The sequence below is a fragment of the Pinus tabuliformis genome, chromosome 1_2, assembly GCF_031772625.1.
Source record: "Pinus tabuliformis cultivar Carrire ecotype Pingquan chromosome 1_2, CPIR1, whole genome shotgun sequence".
Taxonomy (NCBI): domain Eukaryota; kingdom Viridiplantae; phylum Streptophyta; class Pinopsida; order Pinales; family Pinaceae; genus Pinus; species Pinus tabuliformis.
The window spans coordinates 80418547-80438352 of record NC_142298.1 but is presented as its reverse complement, the minus strand read 5'-3'; the positions used below and the strand labels follow the sequence as shown (position 1 = coordinate 80438352).

Here is a 19806-nt window from a genome sequence, read left to right as displayed (position 1 = left end):
GTAGATGGGTTTGCTTCTCAGCTTGAGAAAGGCTTCTCATTGATAGCTTGCATGGCAAGCTCAGTAGGCAACAGCACGTGTTATATTGATTCTAGGGAATCCTTTCATATGACCGAGATCAAGGAGTACTTCACCCAGATGAAGGAGAAGAGCATGCAGTTTCAGATTGAGCTAGGAGATGATGGCAAGTACGCACATAAGGTAGTTGATATTGTCAGCTTTGAGAGGGAGTGTAGGAACCCTCTCCATCTCAATGATGTTCTTTATTTTCCAGGCTTGAAGAAGAACCTTGTTTCAGTAGCAACCCTTGAGGACAAGGGATATGATGTCATCTTCAGCAAAGGTAAGGCATACCTCAAGCACTTAGCTTCTGGAACAGTGAAGCAAATAGGTGTGAGGGTGAAGAACCTTTACAAGTTGCAGGTTGAGACTTGTGCAACCTTGAGCAACAAGGCAAGTGATGAGCAAAGGAGAGATATTGGAGAACTTTAGCACAGGCGCATGGGACACTTGCATCATGGGGCACTAAAGATTCTTCAGCAGATATCCACGGGATTACCAACATGCAGCTTTGACAAGAACGGAGTGTACAAGGGATGCATGTTTGGCAAGTATGCCAAGATTTCTTTTCAGGGCCAAGACAACGAAGCCAAAGGTATTTTGGAGCTGGTGCATTCAGATGTGTGTGGACCCTCCTCTTCTCCATCTCTTATGAGACACAAATATTATGTTACTTTCATTTACGATTGTTCTTGGAAAACTTGGATATATTTTATGAAGAACAAAGATAAGGTCTTAACCAAATTCATGGAGTTTAAGGCCTTGGTAGAAAACCAGACCGGGAAGAAGATCAAGGCAGTGAGGAGTGACAATGGTGAAGAATATGTCACCAATGCCTTCAAGGAGTTGTGTGCGAAGGAGGGCATTAGGAGAGAATTGATAGCACCCCACAATCCTCAGCAAAATGGGGTGGCTGAGAGGAAGAACCACAGTATTGTTGGGGTGGCCAAGGCCATGTTGCATGATCAAAGACTGTCAATGTTCATATGGGTAGAAGCATGCAACACTACAGTATTTTTGCATAATATGAATCCACACAAAGTTCTTGGATGAGTTACAGGATACACCAGAGGAGGCTTTCACAGGCAAGAACCCTGATGTTTCACACTTCCGTATCTTTGGCAGAAAAGTTTACTACCATGTTTCCAAAGATAGCAGGTTGGAGCCCACAACAGAGAAGGGTATTTTTATGGGATACAGTGAGACAGCTCAGGCATACAAGGTGTATCTACCAGGACTCAAGAAAACGTTTCTCAGGTGAGATGTGAGGTTTCAGGGGGGCAGATCTCTGAGCCAGTCCTTAGAACGAGAGCAGATTGCAGTACCTGAGATGGAGGAGCCTCAGCCAGGATCACAAACAGAGTCTCAGCCAGGTGGCAAGAGGGCCGCACAGCAGGATACAAAGCAGGTTGATGAGGAGGAGAAACTAGGATGAGAGCAAGCAGCTACTCAGTTAAAGACTCCTAGCACAAGGAGAAAGAGAGCCAAGTGAGCTAATAGGTTGATACAGGAGATCGGGGAGCAGGTTGAAGCTCCTAGCACCATGTTCAGGCAGAGCAAGCAACAAAAGAGGTACATAGGTTATATGGCACTAATGACAAAGGTGGTGGACAGTGAGCCTTCTAGTTATAAGGGGGCATCTTCTCAACAGGTTTGGCAGGATGCCATGGTGGAGGAATATTCCTCCATCATGAAGAACGATGTTTGGGAGATTATGCCACAACCTCAGGGCAAATCAATAGTTGGCTCACGTTAGGTGTACAAGGTGAAGCATGGAGCAGATGGAAGTGTGGAGAAGTACAAGGCCAAGTTCGTGGCCAAGGGCTTCTCACATATCGAAGGCATAGACTATGTTGACACCTTTGCCTCGGTAGCACAATATTCACATTAGGACAATTCTGGCACTTGCAACACAGATGGGGTGGAAGATACACCAAATGGACATGAAGACAGCATTCCACAACGGAGTGGTTGAAGAGGAGATTTGTATGGAGCAGCCAAATGAATTTAAGCAGTTCAGCAGAGACACACATCTGTGCAGGCTCAAGAGAGCTCTTTATGGGCTCAAGGGAGCTCTTTATGGGCTCAAGCAGGCTCTGAGAGCATGGTACACTCATATTGACATCTACATTGAGGATTGGGCTTCATCAAGAGTGAGGGGGATGCCAACCTGTATTACATCATGGTTGGAGGGCTTCCACTCATTCTAGTGCTCTACGTTGACGATCTTATATTGACTACAGCAGACAGCTTGATCCAAGATTGCAAGGAGGACCTTGCAAGGGAGTTTGAGATGAAGGATATGGGGCTTATGCACTATTTCCTTGGCCTAGAGGTTTGGAAAGGTGATGGTGAGATCTTCGTGGGACAGGGGAAGCACACTACAAAGATTCTCTGGAGATTGCAAACCCATGGCCACACCTCTAGCCACAAATTGGAGGAAGATGGATGCTAGTAGAGTAGAGTGAGTGGATGTTATAGTATATAAGCAGCTACTCGGTCAACACACAACCTGATATTTGTTTTGCAATCAACCAACTGAGTCAGTTCATGATGGAACCGGCTAAAGTTAACTTGGTTGTTGCAAAGCATTTGTTGACATATCTCAGAGGCATAGAGGATTATGGATTATGGTACAGGCAGGTTGATGATGTGAGGCTCCAAGGCTTCACAAACGCAAATTGGGTAGGGAGCTCCACAAACAGGAAGAGCACTTCAAGTGGTGTCTTCAGCATTGGGTTAGCAATTATTTCATAGTACAACAAGAAGCAGAGATCGGCTGCACTCGGTTCAGCAAAGGTTGAGTACATGGTTGCCAGTTTGGCAACATGTGAGGCTATTTCCTTGAGGAAGTTACTTGTGGGACCTTTTAGACAGAGAATGAAGCCTATTATGATACACTGTGATAACCAAAGTTGCATCAAGCTCTTTGAGAACCCAATGTTTCATGATCACTCAAAGCATATCGAGATCAGGTATCATCATCTCAAATATTGTGCAGAAAGATACAGTGAAGCTATGCACATTCCAACAGAGAAGCAGACAGATGATATCTTGACCAAGGCATTGGCAAGAAGCAATTTTGTTCATTTCAAAGATAAGTTGGAAGTTGTACAGAATCCCTTCCTCGCTAAGAGGGAGTGTTGAAAAGTAGCGAGTGAAATCCTTCTTGACTTGTGCTTTAGTCAAGAAAGACCACGAGTTGTTCTTTCGCACGCAAGATTCCCAACAAATTAGGACAAATTCATGAAGCAATTTGACTTATGCACAGGAGCGAGAGGCTTAGTTTGTTGCCTCCTAGTGCAAGTTATAATTGGGAAAAAGACAAGTGAAGAGTCTCAAGTTATAAATTGCGACTAGATGAGTTACATGAGTCAGTTAGACTTACTTAACTCATCAATCACAAGTTTAACTTCCAAAAATAAAACTTGCCAGATTTAGCTAATTCGAATTGCTTATTAGGAGAACGAAGGCACATCATTGCACATTATTATTGAGCACGAGTTTTTGTGAAGGAGCTTGTGAGAGGAAGAGCATGCTAAGTTGAAGCTTGTGCGCAAATTGGTAGAAGGAATTTCCTTGGGATTTGCTCTAGGATTTAGGAATTAATTCCTAAATAATAGGAGCTCCCTATGCACAAGGATTTAGGAGGAATGTGCTAGAAAATAGGGGCTCCAGAAGTGCGCAAGGAAATAGGGAAGCAGGATCAGGATTCTTGCAAAGTGTTTCAAACTTAGGACAAGCAGGGAGAACAAGATTGTTTTCTAATTGAAACAGTTGTATTGTAAGAGATCTATTGCTCAAATTTCTATCAATAAAATTCTACAAAAGCAAAGGGTTTTCCCAGCTAGGTTCCCTAGAAAAATATTGTGTTTTTGCTATTGTGTGACTGTGTTTATTTCTGTTCCTATTCCACTGCAAATAAATAGAGAAATTTTGTGTCTTAATGAAAAGAAATTAATATTCATATTGTTCATTAGAGCAGTTGTAGAATTTCAAGGAAATTCTACACTTTATTTTGATGATCTCTTCCTAACGAGATCGAAGAGGCTCATAGGGATGTGTAAGGAGGTCCTTCATTCGAAGTTCGAGATGAAGCATACTAGATTGATACGCTACTTTTTGGGACTAGAAGTGTGGCAACAACCAAGAGAGATATTCCCTAGGCAAGACAAGTATGCAGTTGAGATCTTGAAGAGACTCAAGATGGAGGATTATAGGCCAATGTCGACACCCATGATCACTAAGGAAGCTTAAATTTAATGCTTCTAAGAGCTAGTTGGTGGATCCCACTTTGTGCAAGTAGCTGATCGAATCCTTGATGTATATAGTCAATACCAAGCCCAATATTTGTTTTGTTGAGTGCACACTCATCCAGTATATGGTGGATTTGAGGAGGGTTCATTGGGTAGCAATGCAACATGTGCTTAGTTATCCTCGAGGTGCAATGGAGTATGGACTCGAGAATATCAAAGTTGGTGGAGTGCAGTTGCAGGGCTATACAGATTTGTGTTGGGCTGGGAGTGCAGTGGATAAGAAAAGTACTTTAGGATGTTGTTTCAACTTGGGATCAGAAGTGATGTCATGGTTTAGTACGAAAAAGCACTCGATGGCACTTTCCTCAACAGAGACTCAGTAAATGGCGACAAGTCTAGTGAGTTGTGAGGCCGTATGGCTTCACAGGATGCCCTCACAGTTGTTTGGTCTTAAGATGGGGCCTACGATGATTCCCTGTGACGATCAAAGTTACATCAAGCTTTTGGAGAATCCAATGTTTCATGACAAGTCCAAGCACATAGAGATCAACTATCACTTCATCAAAGACAGGGTCCAAAGAGGTGTTGTGAGATTGCAGTACCTATCCACGCAAGAGCAAGTGGCAGATATTCTCACCAAGCCCCTAGTGAAGGGGAAGTTTGTTTTCTACAGAGACAAGTTGGAGGTGGTGGAGAATCTCTTCCTTGCTAGGAGGGAGTGTTGATTTTTGTAGCTTTGGAAGGTCTTTTGGATAGGCTAGTGTCTTACATGTTAAAGAAGAAGGTTGTTGTTTGAGAGGAGCAACTAATATGGTCTCCTTCCTAAGTTTTAACATAAGAAAAGTACATTGATTAACTATTTGATTGATGTAGACTTTGGGTTAAACTAAAGATAAATAATTAATTATTTAAGTGACTTAGATCTAATCTCCACCGTTGATGAAAGAAGTTAGGATTTATCCTAGCCCTCAATCACTTTGGAGATTATGGTATTGGCTTATGGAGAAGTATGAAAGCAACCTAAGGTAGAGGATGAAGACACAACACATGAGAGATTTTCTATAAAAAAATGCGTAAGTCATAGTGCAGATTTGGTGAGAGAGATATTCACAGGCTCAAGAAATCATAAAAATGTGCAAATGGGAGTTCAAGTGAGCACAATTTTTTACCTGGAGAGCATAAGAGGAGGGCCAAGAATCGCTTGAAGATGAAGCTGGGGTGTGTCACAAGCTTGGGGAGGCTGAGAGCATCAAGGCCAAGTTTGTGAAGTGGTGTCACGTGTGGGGACGTCAGGAGTATTGAGGTTGCACTAGTGGAGGGGTCGAGCAACTTCAAGAGGGCCAAACTTGTGAAATACAACCAGCAAAGTGCAAGACGAATTTCTAGGGGCCGATTTTGCTAGTTCCATTAGTTGTATTTTTCTGTGTATTTTCAAAGGGCCATTTTCAGGAGCCGTAATTTCTCTAAGAAAATTTAATGAAGAGAGATTGAAGGGCTCAAATAATTGTTGTTCTTGTCTTATTTTTTGGGGTTATTTTTTTGAAATATTTTCTACTACTATTTGTCAAGTTAAAGTGCCAGAGAATTTTTTGTTTATAATTTTCAGATTTTATTTACTACGAAAAAATTCATTTACTAGGTAAAATAATTTGAGGGTAAAATAACTGCATGAGACACTAAATATGAGGCTAGCACTTGAAAAATAACAAAGAAGGGCTTTGAGATGACAAATTTGGGACATCTTCACTACTACTTCGCCATTGAAATGATTCAACATCAAAAGTGCATATTCATCACCCAAAATAAGTACAATGGAGAATTATTGAACAATTTTGGCATGGCTGGATGTAACCCTCTTTCTACTCCAATGGAACAAAATTTGAAGCTCACATCAAAAGAAGAGAATTAATTTGACAAGGCAACCAAGTACAGACAACTTCTAGGAAGTCTTATGTACCTTACCACCACTAGACCAAATATTTCATTTATTGCTGGGAACCTTTCTAGATTTATGCAAAAACCTTGTAAGGATATCGGTCTTCTACAAAAAGAGTTCTACAATACTTAAGGGAACTCTAGACTTTGGACTCAAATATTCCTAAGTGGATGACTTCAACTTGACTGGATATTCTAATTCAAACTTTGATGGGGATAAAGAAAATGTAGAATCGACTTTAGGCTATTTCATAAGTCTTATATCAACAATTCTCTCTGAGGTCACACAAACAATCAATTCCAACAAATTCCACAACAAAGGCAGAATACATGACAACTACAAAAGAAACCAAGGAAATTGTGTGGCTCAGGAAAATACTTGCAAATTTGCAAGAGAAACTAGCATATTCTACTCCTCTTCTAGTTGACAATATTTTTACAATGAAGTTAGCTAAGAGTCCCATATTGCACGATCGAACAAAGCACATCATCACAAAATATCATTTGATTCAATATCATGTAAAAGCCAAGATTATTCATTTAAGACATTGTTCCGTAAATGAAAAAATTGAGGACATCTTCACTAAATCACTTGAAAGAGAAAAGTTTGAAAAGTTCAAAACAATGCTTGGCCTTCGGCAAGCCCCGAGGGTTAGCTCAATTGGTTGAGTTCCCATCACTAAAAGCACCTTGCTAATGGGAGGTCACGGGCATAGTTGCAGGAATCGCCCCCCCCCCCCGGATCCTAAGCCGGAATCGCGACCCGTACGGAATCGTTCCGGAATCTCCAGGCGAAGCGCGATTCCAAATTTTAGGTTGCGCGATTCCGTTTTTTAAAAACGATTCCTGGTTTTTAGGTGGCATTGCCCCGGATCCGCGCTTCGGAGGGCGATTCGGGCATCCGGTTGCGCCACGCAACCCGCCCGGAAGCGCACGCAACCCGGACGCAACCCGCGGGCAGCAAAAATTAACTTAAATTTTTTTTAATTTCTTTTAAAAGTTAACTTAACTTAGCATGAGGGGGTGGGTTAGGGTGAGTTTAGAAAAGAATAAAGCCCCCATTCTCTTCTCATTTTCTCACTTTGAGTTTATGAGAGTTGGAGAAGAGAAGAGAGGAGAGGAGAAGAGAAGAGAGGAAAGGAGAGGAGAAGAGAGGAGAGCTTGGAGGAGTGAAGAAGGAGGAGCTAGGAGAAGGAGGAGGAGCTTGGAGCAAGAGCTTGGAGGACTTCATCTACAAGAGCTAAAGAGGTAAGTTCAAACCCCAAACTCCCTTGTTTTTTTGAAAAAAAAATTGTATTTTTCTCCTCCCTCTCCTACTCTTTCCCATTGTTTCTACTTGCTCCTTTATTTACAGGTTGTCCACCACCTATATCCATATTCCAAGATGGTGTTCTTTTGGCTTCTATGTATCATTCCACTCTTGGTTTTAATGATGGCAAGGGTGAGGAATAGAGGGGAAGAGGAAGGGGATGAACTTGGTCCTAATAGTAGTGACCCAATGTATGATGAGGAGGAAGGGTTTGAAGAGGAAGGGGATGAACTTGAAGGGGACACTGAAGCACAAGATGGGAAAGGTACATCAAATCCCTTGTGGAACTATGTGACCAAACTTGATGGGGGAAAGGGTGGTGGATCTTACAAATTTGTGTGCCCTCATGGTTGTCATGGAGGAAAACCATATACGGGTTCATATACCCGTCTGAGGAGGCATCTTTGTGGGGTGCTGGACAGTGATGAAAAAAAGGGTTCTGTGGGGGTACAAATTTGCCCAAACATTTCAACTGAAGAAAGAAGAAAATACATCCAAATAGAGATGGCTGCACAACGAAAAAACAAGAAACAAAAAACTCATTCTAAATCAAGTGCAACCTCTAAATTTGGTAGTTGCCCATCTCCTCATGGTACTTCTGCAACCTCTGGAGGTAGAAAAACAATAGGGGATTTCCTTAATGTTTCTGGGAGGGATGATGTGGATGGAAAGATAGTCCGTTTTCTTTGTGCTTGCGGTGTACCATTCAATGTGCTTCGCTCTCCCTATTGGCATGACATGGTAAAGGCCATCAATGAAGCCCCAAAAGGATACAAGGCCCCCAACTATGAGAAAGCTAGAACAATGTTATTAGAAAGAGAAAAAGCTAAGGTTCAAAGAGCTTTGACACGTTTTACACATGAGTGGGTGGATTCTGGGGTATCCATTGTATCAGATGGGTGGACAAATATTAGAAACCAACATTTGATAAATGTTCTTGGTGTTTCTTCTAGTGGTGCAGTATTTATTGCATGTCATGACTCCTCCTCCATCAGTGCAACTGCACAAAACATTGCAGATCTCCTATTGAAATCAATCAAAGATGTTGGTCCGAATAATGTGGTTCAAGTGATCACAGATAATGCAGCAAATTGTAAGGCAGCAGGAAAAATTATTGAGCGTATTCATCCACACATCTTTTGGTCTGGGTGCCTGGTTCACACATTGAACCTTTTGATGCATGATATTGTGAAACACAAATATTGTGGGTGGATTGCTGAGGTTTACAGGAAAGGGAAGCAGCTCATTAAATTCATCACAGGGCATACAAGGGTAAACTACTTCTATGGCACTTACTCCAAGTTGCAATTGCTTAAAATTGCAAAGACAAGATTTGCTAGTTATTACCTCACCTTTAGGCGGCTAGTGAGGGTGAGACAAGCTTTAACTAATCTGGTGTGTGCTGAAACATGGGATGAAATTAACACTGACACAGATGGCGCTAATGTAGTCAAGGACACTGTTCTTGACAGTTACTTTTGGTCACAGGTTAAATATGTTTTGCAATTCACCAAACCAATTTATTACATGATCAAGTTTGCAGATTCAGATCGACCAGTAATTGGGGAGGTGTATGAGCAAATGGATAGCATGTTGGTGCAGATTAAAGACATTGTTGAGCCTAGAGATACCACCTTGTACAATTATATTCGTGTAGAGGTGCAAAACCGATGGGAAATGCTAAATATTCCATTGCATGCATTAGCATATGTTTTGACACCTAAATACTATCATCCATCATGGCTTTCAACACCAGCACCTGGGGGGGGAAGCAGGAAAAAACCACACCAAGATAGAGAGGTTCACGAAAAATATATGGCTGCATTGAGTAGATTAATCCCTGATAATGAGGAGGCTGCATTGGTACGGAGACAGGTGAGCAACTATACGCTCAACACTGGTCCATTTGGGAGCAAGCATGCAATTCAAGATCGAGAGCATTTTTCTGCTCTTGAGTGGTGGAACATGCATGGAGGGGCTACTCCACTTCTACAGAGTTTGGCATTGCGGGTGCTATCACAGGTGGTAAACACTTCTTCTGCAGAGAGGTGTTGGAGCTCTTATTCTTTCATCCACAGTGTTAAAAGGAACAGGTTGAATTTAGACCGGGCAGAGAGCTTGGTTTATGTTCATTACAACTTGCGATTGTTGTCCCATTACTGTGAAGATGCAAAGTCTAATAAAGACTTGTTGACTTGGGACAAGAATCCAGAGGAGCCCAATTTGGAGGATGGAGTGTTGCGACTAGAGCAATTAGAGGATGCTCTTATCCAGGTATGTCCATTGTGGTATGAATTTTCCAATTTTCCCTTATAAAGCATTTCTCTAATTCATGTTTTTAATTTTTTTGTTAACTAGTGTTTTTTTTTTTTTTGCATGAATTTTTTGAGCGATTCTAGGATGATGATGACCGTGTTGATATGCCACCACCCCCACCCCCATCTGGTCCCTTGGTTCCTAGGTTCCATGGTTCAACACCAACAGCAGGGGGTTCTTCTTCATCAGTTCCAGTGCCACGACTTACACAGGGACCATCTTCTTCATTGCCACCACGTGGAGGCCCGCCATCACGTTCTATTCGTGGTGGAAGGAGGAGAGATTAGTAGATATATTCACAATCTACTTCTTTTTGTCATAGATTACTCATTAGACTTGTAGACTTGTGAATTTGAATTTTGAACCTTTTTGGCTTGGCGGTGACCAAGTGACATATTTTGTAAACATTATTATTTGAATTTTGGACATGACAAATGTTGACAGTTGCTCACTTGCTAGATAAATCATAATATGCTCTATGTTTTATGTTTTATAATATGCTTAAATGTTTTATGTTTTATAATATGCTTAAAAATTTGATGTATGTTTGTAATAGCTAGAATATAGATGATTGTTGTACTAGTAAGTAACTACAATGGAATCATGGATGCCATATCTATCTTGATTTATGCAAAAATATGCATGTTTTCATGTCTTCTACAATTAATTTGGTATTTGGGATGTTTGTTTTGAGTATAAATGCAAAAAATATAAAAAAATATATATATATAGCAGACGCTTCGCTTCCTAGATTTTTGGAAAATGACGCTTCCGCTTCGCTCCCGCTTCGTGCAACATTGGTCACGGGGTCAATTCTCCTCGACGCCCTCAAGGTTAGGCTTTGCTAATGAGCCAATGAGAAGTGATCCCTTCGGGTGGATCTACCCAGATAGTTTTCGTGGATGTAGCAGTCACCAATCTCTGGTGTACGTGAACCACACATATAAAGAAAGAAAAAAATGCTTGGCCTTTGGCTTAAGGGAGGTCATGTTGACAACATATCCTTCGAGATTTATGTCTCATTGTAAATAACAAGAGAAATATGAATAGATGGGTGAATATGAGAGGTTAGAGAACATCTTGGAAGATGAAACCAAGAGTCATCTCATTGTACTAAATGTGCATACACATTAATGGAATATCATCCAAGTTTGGAGTTACAACATTTAGGGAATTTTCAGGTCAAAAATGGGCCTCAAAATGAAAAATGTACTAACAAAATCAACTTTAAAAGAACCAATAGGATTCAAGATGATGATGTCATCCCCGAGGGAGATATTTTTGGATAGAAAAAAAGAAAACTACTCTTGTAGGTTTACTCAAATTTCAAGTGTGTACACTCATTGGATACGGAATTCGATTCTGCATCCAATGGGTTGTTGGCATTATGATGCATGTGTTGTACTTGATGGCAACCCACTTGTAGCAAAACAACTCACTTGTATATGGTAACTAAATGAATCTACAAAAGAGATATCAAATGTGACAGAATGCATGATAGTAGTGTTTATAGATGTGATGAAATGCAGGGTAGCTTCAAGGAATCAGTGCAGAAGGCAAATCACTCAGATAAAAGATCACAGTATAGCAGGTAAACAGCAAAGAATTACATATCAGTATTCACAGAATAAAGAAAGAGAGGTATACACAGGTTCACCATTGACCAAGCTGCGTATACAAGCAGGTTCACTGTATACAAGTTGTGTATACGTACACACGCACTTTCACAAAAGGAAAAGCGCGTATACCTTAGAAAACTAAATTTTTGGTTCGAAGTATTTGGTCCATGGTATTTTGATCCATGGTATTGGTCCAAGGTATCTGGTCCGAGGTATTGACCCTAGGTATTTGGTCCAATGTATTGGTCCTAAGTGGTTTTGGTCCATGGTATTGAGAAAGGCCTAAAACTATAAAAGGAGGAGAAGATCATTAGGCCAAGGAGGCAAGTATCAAATATCTGATGAAGTGTGAGATCTAGTATGCGGGTTATTGGGTTATGGTGCATTACAGGATTTGAACCAAGGATGAACCTTAGTTGATGATGAGAGATCAGATCTAATGAAGGATCGGGAACTTAAGGCGTAAAATGAACTATTAGGATTCAGTATGTGTTTTTGCTCATGTATATTCTAGATCTAAATACTGACGCATATATTATTCTGTAAATGATATGATCTGGGTATAACTAAATTCTTGAATAGCTGCAGAACTCTGAATTTATATTTGCAGATGTATACGTTGGTTGGCTTTGAGCAAAGCGCATGTACACGCAGGTTCGACACATGGAAGTAGCGTATACCTTATAAAATATATTTCAATTGTGTCTCTTTACTGTTGCAGAGTTCTGGTTTCTGGTTTGGGTTCTGGTTAGTGTATTCTAGTGACAGCGTTCTAAATGATTAGATTGATGGGTTGTCAAAGTAATTGATTGATTCGGTTGTGGTTGGTTCATAGGAGATTGGTTGATGCAGATATATTTGATCATTAAATGATGTTGTTCATGGATCCAATCTGAAAATTTATGAAACGAGGTCCCTGAAGGAAGAAAGAAGGTCGTAGCCTTCTGTAGGTCCGCGCCTACGTACTAGCAAACATATCAGCTAGTACAAGATCTAGGGGGTTGTAGCTCCCTTCTAGTAGAAGCTGGAGAACGAGAGAAGGTTGTAGCCTTCTGGAAGTAGAAGCATGGGTACTAGTATAACACTGCACCAATACAAAAATTGTAAACAGAATTTTTTTATTATTAAAAGAAGACAGAGACGACAGCAGCAGGTGGTTTTCACCCACATTGGGTTTCCACCTTATATCTTGGTGTTCCTGTGTGTTGCTTATATGTGATGTTTTATTTTGCTTTTACTGCACTATGAATTCTAGATATACTGATTAAGGTTCAATACATGATATTTTGGGTAAATGAATAGATCTCTGCATATACGTTGGTTTCATTAAGTACAATTGCGTATACACACCAATGCACTGAACTGAAATAGCGTATACAAATCAGTTTTGAAAATTAAATTATTGATCTGATAATATTGATTCACCCTCCTCTCACGTTCACATTAAACCTATGCAAGAAGTTCCTACTCAAGCTACATTTCTCAACATATCACTTGTTGGTTCATTGTGAGTACACAATGAGTTAATGGAATCTATCCTAGGTTTGACAAATGAAAAGGGCAAGTGGCATAAGGTTCACTATTTCAATACATGAAGAAATGGTTTGATGAAAAAGCCCTCCAGAAGTACAGAAATGTATCATTAACAGTGTCATGGGCCATGTACAGTGATGTGTGGTTTGACGGTAAGTCTACTTGGGCGAAGCCTGGGAGACCGTAGTTCAAATCTCATTGAGTACACTGGCCTGCTGTGGTGGATGCTCGAGAAGCAAATTCCCCACCCCTGCCTTGGCGGCACGAGAGTCTTGCTTTGCTAAAACCATAGGATCTTAGTATATCGACTTGCAGGTAGTTGGATGTACTCTTGGTGTTATAGTGGCAGCTACGAGGATTGATCCTAGGTCTCCCATAGATTAGGACTGGCAGTTATCGATTCACCATGTGGTTAAAAAAAATTAGTGTCATGGGCCATATGATTAGCTAGAAATGCAAGTATTTTTGAAGGTAAGAATTCCCCTCCTATTCGAGTGCAGCATCAAATCAATTTTGTTTTTCAAGGAATCAAAAGGGTCCCTAAAATCAAAAGACTGAGAATGATAAGTGTTGAAATTAGAGAGAAAAATCATTCCTTGATTTGTGCCTTAATTCGAGAAGTCAAAGTCGAGTTCCTCTTTTGTGCAATGGTCAAGTTCCTAAAATTTAGGAGCTTCCCTATAAATTAGGAGTGCATGAGGCAATTAACTGATGTGTTGAAACTTGAAATTGAAAGTCAAGTTCTTGATTTTCTAGTGTGAATTAAATTGGGAAGTGAAAGCTTGGGTGGGGTTAGCCTCCTAAATTTTAGGAGGATCCACTTAACAAGTTTTGTTGACTTTTGTTAACTAGAAAAATTCCAGTTCAATTCAATTCCTTGATTAGAAATTCACTAATTTTAGCCATTTGAATTGCCTTTAAAAGAGGGAACAAAGGCACAAGTTTAATCATTGTTTTGGTGAGCACGAGTTGGTGAGACCAAAGGATAGGAAGCACAAGGTTGTGCGTGGAGCTTGCGAGAGAAGGTGAACAAGCCTGGGAAAGGCTTGTTGGAATTGGAGAAAGACAAATTCCTTGGGTAAGGAAGCAGCGATCAGAATCCTTGCATAGGTTTCAAGCTTGGATTAAGTAGGAAAGACAAGTGTGTCTTTCAGATTGAAACAGTTGTATTGTAAGAGATCTAATGCTCAATTTTATTCAATAAATTCTCAATAATCAAGGAGAGGGTTTTCCCAGTTAGGTTCCCTATAAAAATTGTGCTGTTCAATTGTGTGATTGTCCTTTTATTTTTGTTCCTAATTCCGCTGCAAATCGAGTAGAGAAATTCTGCATTTGTAAGAAAAGAAAGTGTTTTTCAGATTGTTCTTATCATCAGATCAGAATTTTCAAGGATTTTATACAATAAGAGCACTGGAGATAAACAAGACATGACCCTCGGCCTTTTTTGATGGTGCATGCCAAGACAGGCATGGTTTATGTGGAGCTGAACGAGTGATCCACCTTTCAGATTCACACAATGTGGCTTTCCGAGAAGGTCTAGGGCAAGGCACAAATAACATTGCAGAATGGAAGGCATTGGCGATACAGTTGAGATTTACTACATCCAGGTAATGGAGGGCTCAAGTTAGTCACTGATTGCGTAGTCCATTGTGATGCAGGACCTTATCCTGAGATCATTGTTCAACCAAGTAAAGGCACTAAAAGCTTCTTTCTCAGCCACTTCATTTTCACACATCTACAAAGAGCTTAACATGGAAGTAGACAAGCATTCCAAAAAAGTTTTGGAAATTATAGAGGGAACATAGAAGATTAATGAAGAGGAAGCTGGGGTATCTCTCCCAGTTTCTTTGAGATCCCTGTATACCTGATATACTTGCATTTCTCTCTTTCCATTGTGAATTGTGATCAATCCATCTTTATTGGATAACATGTTTTCAAAATTTGACTTTGATGATCAATGGGCTCAAAGCCCTGTTTTTTTAAATATGTGGATAACAGTATATAAGAGCAGCTTATGATTATAGGCTTTTTATTTTTGTTGATATTTTGACAATTGGGTTTTACTCTAGCTTGTTGCTCATGATGAACATCAGCGAGCTCTATGCTCGTTCTAAATATAATTGTTTTATACTGAAATATAAGTTTATGATTTTTTCCTAGAAAAAAATATCGGTATTGATAAGGATGCAATTTTTTTTCAATCAGTACATCCAACTACATGATACAAACCAGATAATTTCATATTAATTAGGAAACTAGTTAGAATCAGGACGATGTAGCAACAAGTTCATTCAATTGCTTTGGGAAAAAGGTTCGTTCACTTCTAAGAGGTTGCAAGTGAACAGCAAACAGTTGCAAGAACCATTAATAAGGAAAAAAAATCAACACCGGGTAAGTATCAATAGGTATTGTTTTGTGATAAATTTTACACAAGAAACTAAAATATACAAAGATGGGCAGATTGAAAATGTGAAAAACAGTCCCAATCCTTCATTTCTTCTAAAAACGGAAGTCAAAGCATGACCCATTGAAGAACTTACTATAGAATCACAGATATAATGTGCCACAAAAAGAACACCTAATAAGAAGATAGCCAAAACTGCAGAAATTATTATGGTGTGTAGCAGGTCGTGAGAAAGACAACAAAAATGAGTAAGGTAAATAAATTTTACCCAAATAGCCAGGGCTCTCTCCTCTTGGTGTCATGATGTGCGTGACCTCTAAAAAAAGGGTAATATGCACCTAACTGATACCATCGAACTAGTAATTCAGGCTCAGGATTTCCAAAAAAACCACCAACATCGGCACCTGGAGGAAAATTGTAGCAGATATCAGGTTCCTTCTATAAAATGCTGTGGGATTGGATAAAGCAATATATAAAAACAATTATATACCAGAAAATGCCATTCCAGTGAGACCAAGAGTTAACAGCATTGGAACAGAAACCCTCAGCTGGTCCCAATCGGCTGTATTGTCTCCCGTCCAAACTGGGCCCACCCTCTGGCTCCCAGCAAAAAATGCTCGTGATAAAACAAATGGCCTGTCATTCCCACCTCCTCGTTTCAAGAGACCATCAGCAGAGCCCATATGAAAGAAATATCCATAAGCATTATGAACTTCGCGATGCTCAACATCTCCAAAGTGAAGAGCATCTCTGGGCATCGTTAGCTGCAGCATAAAAGGAAGCATCACACAGACAACAAATCAAAACTCCAAATATTGATCACCCTATCCTTACAATGAATTTCATCTAAAAATTTCAAAGCTCATGAGCGTGTGTCTTAACTAAAATTTTGCAAAGCCCACATAATATGGGGGCCTGTGAGAACAATAACGTACCTCTGGACCATTGAATACAGAAGGTTCATTCATATCATTCCATATGTACAACGATGGTGTTGAACCCTTATAGCTGCTAAGAGAAAATTTGTCAGCCCACCATGACCTGATTTCTGGATTCAGCATATCCAAATAAGACGATGCACCTGGCCAACACCAGCCATCGAAGTCGTTACCATGGGCATTTTTAACATAATACCCCTTTTGAGTCGCTTCCTTGTGCAGCGGAAAACCATCATCCCTCTTAATATGAGGATCAACAATGGTCACCATATGCCGGCCTTTTGCCATGAGCTTATTCTGCATCTCTTCTGGATTCGGAAAGAGCAAATTGTCCCATGTAAAGTATCTCTTCCCATCAGTGTGTTCAATGTCAAGCCAGAGAACATCATACGGTATATCAAACTCATCAAACTTGGCATCCACATTGGATACATCTTCTTCGTCTCTGTAATTCCAGCGACACTGGTGATAAGCAGTAGCGAAAAGCTGTGGCATGGCAGAAGTTCCTGTAAGACTGGCGTATTGCCTAATAACATCCTTGGGGCCGGGACCGATGAAAAAAAATCCATCCACAATACCACTCTCGGCCATCCACATGGTATGGATTCCATCAGCATTGGCATCGGAGTCAGAAGCAGAGTTTCCATCCCACCCGGGAGCCAGAACATCTATTTGCATTTCAGCCGCATTTAGCCAGAAAAAACCAGTTGTGTATTCCTTGCTGTGAGACAGCATGAAAGGAATGGAACCGTAAAGTCCAAAGGGCGATTCGCTAATGTATTCAAAGACGTCAAGATTGAATAAGCGGTAGGGCTCGGAATCGACATCAGGACCTCTAGTTGGCTTGAGGGCAAGGCCAGTGGCATGTTCGGGTATCCCATACACATGTTTGGCCCCATGAAAAGAAACATCCAGGCTAATAGATTGGGGACCATGGGGTCTGGAATCGGTATGGCTGCGAAAATGCTCGTCCCAATTCTCTTCCTCGTCCTTATCTCTAAGTTGCTCAAAATGAAAAAGCCCTTTGCTATTAAACGAGACAAGACGTTCATGCTTACCTCTTCTAACATAGATTTCCAGCGGATCGTGCTGCAGCACGGCCTCGTAGCCAGTGGTGAGATAAACGGACGAGACCCCATCCTGCTCATGCTCGATTCTCTGCAGCCAGAGGCGCCTGTCGTCCAGATCTTCGGCCAAGACGTCAGGTACCTCGAACCTCTTTCTCTTCCCGTCTTTCCCCTCGTCCTCATCCACCTTGAATCTCAGGATGCCATCTGGGTAAACTGACATGCGGAGAATTAATGCATTTTCGGCCTCGGTCTCAGGGTTTAGGATTTTGGGAACGAGTTTTGCAGTGAGCTGCCCATCTTGCAGAGCAACATCAATAGCTCTGAGGTTCGATGTTCCGGGCTTTCTTGCTCGTCCTTGCTTGCAGAACGGAGTATGGTGACAGTTTCGAAATTCTTCACTTTTCCAAGAGCTTACCCTGCCTATTCCTGCGCATATTGTTACGAGAGCCAGCAACAACACCCAGTGTTTTGAGTTCGCCATGACTGATTGCTGAGATCTAGAATCCTACGCCATTTTATAGTGGGATTTCAATGAGATTCTTTGTTTTTCCCTGCTTGCTTTGGCTGATGATCAGTAGCCCCCGCAATCACCTGTGAAATTGGATTTTGCCCGGGAGAGAGTATATAGGAAAACTTGGTGTTGGGAGTAAATTGACCAATGGGTTTTGACGAATTAATTAAAATGAAATGACAATGACAATGGGTTTTGACGCTATTAATTAAAATGAAATGACAATGACAATGGGTTTTGAGGATATTAATTAAAATAAAATGAAATGATTTTGTAGCCCCTGCGATGGCCTCTGAAATTGGATTTTGCCTCGGAGAAAATATATAGGAAAACTCAGTGTTGGAAGTAAATTGAATAATGGGTTTGGAAGATATTAATTAAAATGAAATGATATTTTAACTTTCACAAGATTAAAAATAGTTTATGGGATTATTAGTTTTTCGTTTTTTGTAATTTATTCATTTTTTTATTTAAATTGATGATGAGTTAGCTCAACCTTCCAACCATCTCCTCGTTGAAAAGACAATGTCAAGAAATCAATGCTAACATATTTCGATAACTTTCATGAATGTCTTTGAACGCATCACATTCGAAAATGAAATGTAGTTTTCGATTCCACTGCCCCAAACGTGCAAAATGTACACACTCGTTCTTCCCAAGTTTATTAGGCCTTTTCCACCGTCCTATTTCACACTGAAGTTGATGCGAGTTGGTTCTTAATTGAGCAATAAAAATCTTTGCCCTTCGCGGAATGCTAGCTCAAATGAACTCTTTTTGTTGTAGATCACACGTACGGGTTGAATACCTCAATGTAGTACTTTTCTTTCTACCCAACCCTTTGCCCCATACTCGTTTACGAAACTTCTCCATAACAAAATCCTTTAGCTCCTTGCTATTTGTGGGACAGGCATTGAGGTAGATATTTCATTTTTACATCGATGTGTAGTTTTGTCTCGTCCATGTTTTCTTTCTTTCACTTGTGCCTTCATTGAAGATAACTTTAAGTCATCTACCTACTCCCATTTGCTCAATTCTTTTTAGATATCTTTTGAGCTACACCATAGCAATTGCTTTGATGGGAGTTGCTCCTGTTTCACTCAACGTTATCTCATAAGGTACCGAACATTTTTTTTTTGAACTTGCTCATGATCAAGTGTTTTTGGGATTTCTCAATTTGTTTCCATTTTGAGACGGGGGTACTGCTAGCCCACAATTCACACCCATATAGCATCATTGAACAAACTAGGAGTCCAAAAAGCACTTTAATCGTTTTCCAATCCCATAACATTGCCTCTTTACATTTGTTTTAAAGAGCATATAATGCTTTCCACCCTCCTAAAATTATCTTCTTTCTGTAGTCCTCCCAATTAAGTTTGTTGTTGAAATCAATTCTGAGGTACTTGTACTCATTTAATTCTTCAAGAATGTCGCCTTCAAAGAAGAATGTATGTTGGATATGCTTCCTTTTATTAGAGAAAATCATTATTTTATTCTTGCTAGTATTGACTTGCATCCCCACTATTCTACAAAAATGCTCAAGGGCATATAGGTGCATCTGTAATCCAGGGCCGATTTAGAAATGAATACAAGATCATCAACATATAAAATAAGCTTTATCACAAACTCCTCCAACCGAACGCCATCTCCACCTTGTAGATTTAACAACTCTTCCAGTTTATAATTATATAAACCAAAAAGAGTAGGGGATAGAGGGCAATTTTGCTTGACTCCAATGTCACTTCTAAAGCTTTTTGAAATACCCGTTGAGGTTCTAATTTTAACTTTCACCTCTTCATAAAGTCTATGGACAATGGCTCTATAATGCAAAGGAATTTCAAGTTCTTCCATTCTACAC

General features: G+C 40.3%; 1 protein-coding gene across 1 annotated transcript in view; it reads right to left on the bottom strand.

Moving 5' to 3' along the window:
• RSW3 (Glycosyl hydrolases family 31 protein) overlaps positions 1-18088 on the bottom strand; it is a 104221-nt gene extending 86133 nt beyond the window's left edge. Inside the window, exons 1-3 of the mRNA XM_089394742.1 lie at positions 16368-18088; positions 15923-16196; positions 15701-15836 (exon numbers count right to left, since the gene is read on the bottom strand). Coding sequence (XP_089250868.1) covers positions 15701-15836; positions 15923-16196; positions 16368-17921 — 1964 coding nt within the window. The 5' untranslated portion in view covers positions 17922-18088. The remainder of the gene's footprint in view (positions 1-15700; positions 15837-15922; positions 16197-16367) is intronic.
• Positions 18089-19806: the final 1718 nt, after the last annotated feature.